The 3,418-nt window shown below is 62.5% G+C and overlaps 1 protein-coding gene across 1 annotated transcript; it reads left to right on the forward strand.

Annotated features, from left to right (window-relative positions):
- Positions 1–889: 889 nt before the first annotated feature.
- Positions 890–2,100, forward strand: MNEG_6977 (hypothetical protein; the record flags this gene model as incomplete). The annotated part of the gene is made up of 3 exons (XM_014044546.1): positions 890–956; positions 1,352–1,419; positions 1,867–2,100. 3 exons carry the CDS (start codon positions 890–892, stop codon positions 2,098–2,100), a joined length of 369 nt encoding a protein of 122 aa, XP_013900000.1.
- Positions 2,101–3,418: the final 1,318 nt, after the last annotated feature.

Raw genomic sequence — 3,418 nt, forward strand, 5'->3', positions numbered from 1 at the left:
GGCGCCGCCGCGGCCGCGCCTGGCAGCGCGGAGGGCGTGAGCCTTTGGGCTGCACTGTCACCTAGCATAGCGGCGTGGCGCGTCGCTGGCGTCCGCGGGGACCCGGCTGGCGCAGAAGAGCCTGCGCTCGGGGGCGCGGGGGCGGGCGGCGGCGGCGTGCTGGCGTTGTCGCCGGTCGCCGCGGCCCGGCAGGTGCAGGGGGCCGCCCCTGCCCCCCAGGCGCCGCCTGGGAGGGGCAGGAGCGGCAGGAAGCAGCGCGGCGCCGCGGCAGCCCGCGGCGCCACGCCGCCCGCGGCGCAGCTGCCACAGCAGCAGCAGCAGCAGCAGCAGCAGCAGCAGCAGCAGCAGCGGCAGCAGCAGCAGCAGCAGCAGCAGCAGGCCGGCGGCGCGGAGGGCGTGGACCCGGCGCTGTGGGCGGCGTTCCGGCGGCAGGCGGAGGGGCGGGGCGAGGATGACGAGGCGCCGCGCGTTTTCGAGGTGTCGAACCTGCTGGTCGTGGCGCCGGAGGTTGCCTATAAAAGCAAGGCCCAGAAGGACGTCAGGAAGAAGGTGAGGGCGCGCTGGGGTGAGGAGATGCGCGCATGCGCGCGCGCGCATGCCCATCGTCGGCTGCACGGCGGGGTGACCGCGGCGGCGAGGAGGGTTGCCCCTGGGTGCCGTCCCTGTGCCGAAACGTGTGATAACATGAGGCTTCGTGTTGATCGATGCGCAGAGGCGCCGGTTGGGCCCTGCAACCACGCAGCAAGGGCTGCGTGCCGCTAGCGTTGACCTTTTGGACCCCGCGCCGATCGCGCTCGCTCACGCCCCAGCAAGCCCCACTCTCCAAAGCCACCAACCGCTCTGCGCCCCGACCCCTTTTCGCCCCTGACGCGTCGCCGGTGGTCTGCAGATGAAGGCGCTGAACGAGCAGGTGCACGGCCCCAGCGACAACCTGTACCGCGGCTGGGAGGTCCTGGGTGAGCGCCCTGCTGAGTGTGAAAAGTGTTGTTCCACGTGCTGTACGGAAAAAGTGTTGTTGCATGTGTGTGTGTGTGTGTGTGTGTGTGTGTGTGTGTGCGTGCACGTGTTTGCGTGGTACTGAGCGTGAATGCGTGTGTGTTAATGTGTGTGGGGATTTTAGGTGCTTGCATGCGTCCACATCACACACACACACACACACACACACACACACACACACACAAACACACGCACATACACACACATTCACACGTGCACAATCGCACACACAACACACCTGCAGTTCCGAAACCATTCACTCCCACGCACATGCAGTCCCACCCACATGCACCCGCCCACCCACATGCACCCGCCCACCCACATGCATGTTTGTGCGCGCGCCGCCACCCTCCAGGCCACTCTGACCTGGACACGGATGATGATGATGACGAGGAGCTGGAGCTGGACAGCAGCGAGCTCATGGTGAGGGGGGGGGGGACAGGCTGTGTGCGTGTGTTTGTTTGCACACGCATGGGTTGTCTGTGTATGTGCACATGCTGATGTGCCCCTGCACATGCGTGTGCGTGTGCGTGCGTGTGTCTGTCTCCGTGCGTGCGTGCGCGCACGTGCGTGTATGTGTGTGCATGTGTGCATGTGTGCGTGTGTGTGTGTGTGTGTGTGTGTGTGTGAGTGCGTGTTGCGAGCACTCATACTTTTTCGTGTGCGTGCTCGCGTGATTTAGCGTGGCCTGGTTTGCAGGCCGGAGTGGGCTGCTGGCAAGCTTATAGATGCGTTGCGGATAGACGCCCCGCTGCGTGGGCCCGACGCACGCAGTCAGCCGCGTCAGGGCTGCTGGCTCACACCTGCATCCAAGGTCCCTTGCCCGCGCTGCACTCAAAATGCATCCATCCACCTTTCATATCGCTCCAGGATCAAGAGGGGTTTGATGCACAGATGGACGCTGATCTGGACGAGAGCAGCGACGACGAGGACAGCGATGATTATGACGACGACGACGACGACAGCGATGACGACGATGACGACGATGGCGGCGGTGGCCATGACATCATCAGCAGCGACGAGAGCAGTAGCGACGACAGCAGCAGCGACGAGGATAGCAGCGACGATAGCTCTGGCAGCGAGGGCGCGGACGAGGGCGAGTAGGCAGCTGCAGGGCAACGCTGGCAACGCGGGCAAAGCGTGGATGTAGGCGCGGTTTGCGTGCCTGCATGTTGGTTGCCGCCCTGGCCCGTTGCTGCATGGCGATCTGCAGGAGCTGGTTTCCCTGTGCTGTTGAATGGCGCGAGTGTGGCCAGAAATTCGCTGAAAGCATAGAATAAGACAGCCACGGCATGAGCTTTGACACAATGCAGTGCAAAGTGTATTGACTGTAAGCTTGCTGACTGCACAGTCTATCAACTTGTGTTGGTCCGTTCCTTGGCAGCGCAGGGCTGCAGCTGCTTGCAGCGCGCCCCCCACCAACAGGTGGCTTCCGATACCCATTGAAGCAGGGCCTCAGGTGCGCACGCACGAAAGCACACATATCCACATACACACTCGCTCGAGTGCATGCAAGCCCCATGGCATCCCTCAAACTCCAACATAGATGACAGCCCCACAGCATTTCTCAGACTTGCAGGCGCGGATGTGGGGCACTCTTCTAGGGCCCGCGCTCCCTCTTGTGCCGGCTGCCATCCAGGCCACCCCAAGCCTTGATGCTGCTTGAGGCACCTTGATTGACGCTTTGAAGAACACCGGCCTACACGTACACTTTGCTCGGTTAGGCCATATAGAATCCACAGCCCCTGGACTTGCTGGTCAACCACACGTGGGTGAGCGTACGTTTCCGCTCAACTGCAGGCATGCCTTTTTCAATGACTTGTGAATTACGGCAGAGGGCAGCATGCAGGTGATGTGTGCGGATGCTCCTACCTTGCTATAACCGACGCCCTGGCAAGATGCAACTCCTCGTGCGGACCATCGGCGTCTTTTCAGCAACCAAGGCGGGCTGTTGCGGGCCGGTGCAGGCTGGGGCTTGTGCTTTGGCTGTCACGGTGTGCCAGCCCGGAATATATTCTGTCCCCTTCATGATCCAAGTTTTCGTTCGCCTTCATCCCGTCTCAACCCCCTCGCGCCAGCTGGCGCATCCGAGGACTGTGATCTGGCTGTCTCCCGGCGACTCGTGCTGGCATGCTTCAGTGGCCGTTTTTGCCCAACATCGCGTCACAAGGTGCGCAGATTGGTATTAGATATTGCGCTGCACGTATCTCTGGCTGCCCAGGCAGGCCCGTTCCCCGCGCGGTGACTAGGACGCGCACGCGTGCTGTAACCTCGGAACGCGAGCGATTGCGTCACGGCGCACGCGAGGTGCGCTGCTATCCTCCCCTGGCCCTCTTCACTCACGCTCTTCTTATGTTGGCGCCATTTCTGATAGGTCGTACACGCAAATCCTCCCACATTCAGTTTTCCACAATTCCCGAGG

Source organism: Monoraphidium neglectum, assembly GCF_000611645.1.
Source record: "Monoraphidium neglectum strain SAG 48.87 unplaced genomic scaffold scaffold01192, whole genome shotgun sequence".
NCBI lineage: Eukaryota > Viridiplantae > Chlorophyta > Chlorophyceae > Sphaeropleales > Selenastraceae > Monoraphidium > Monoraphidium neglectum.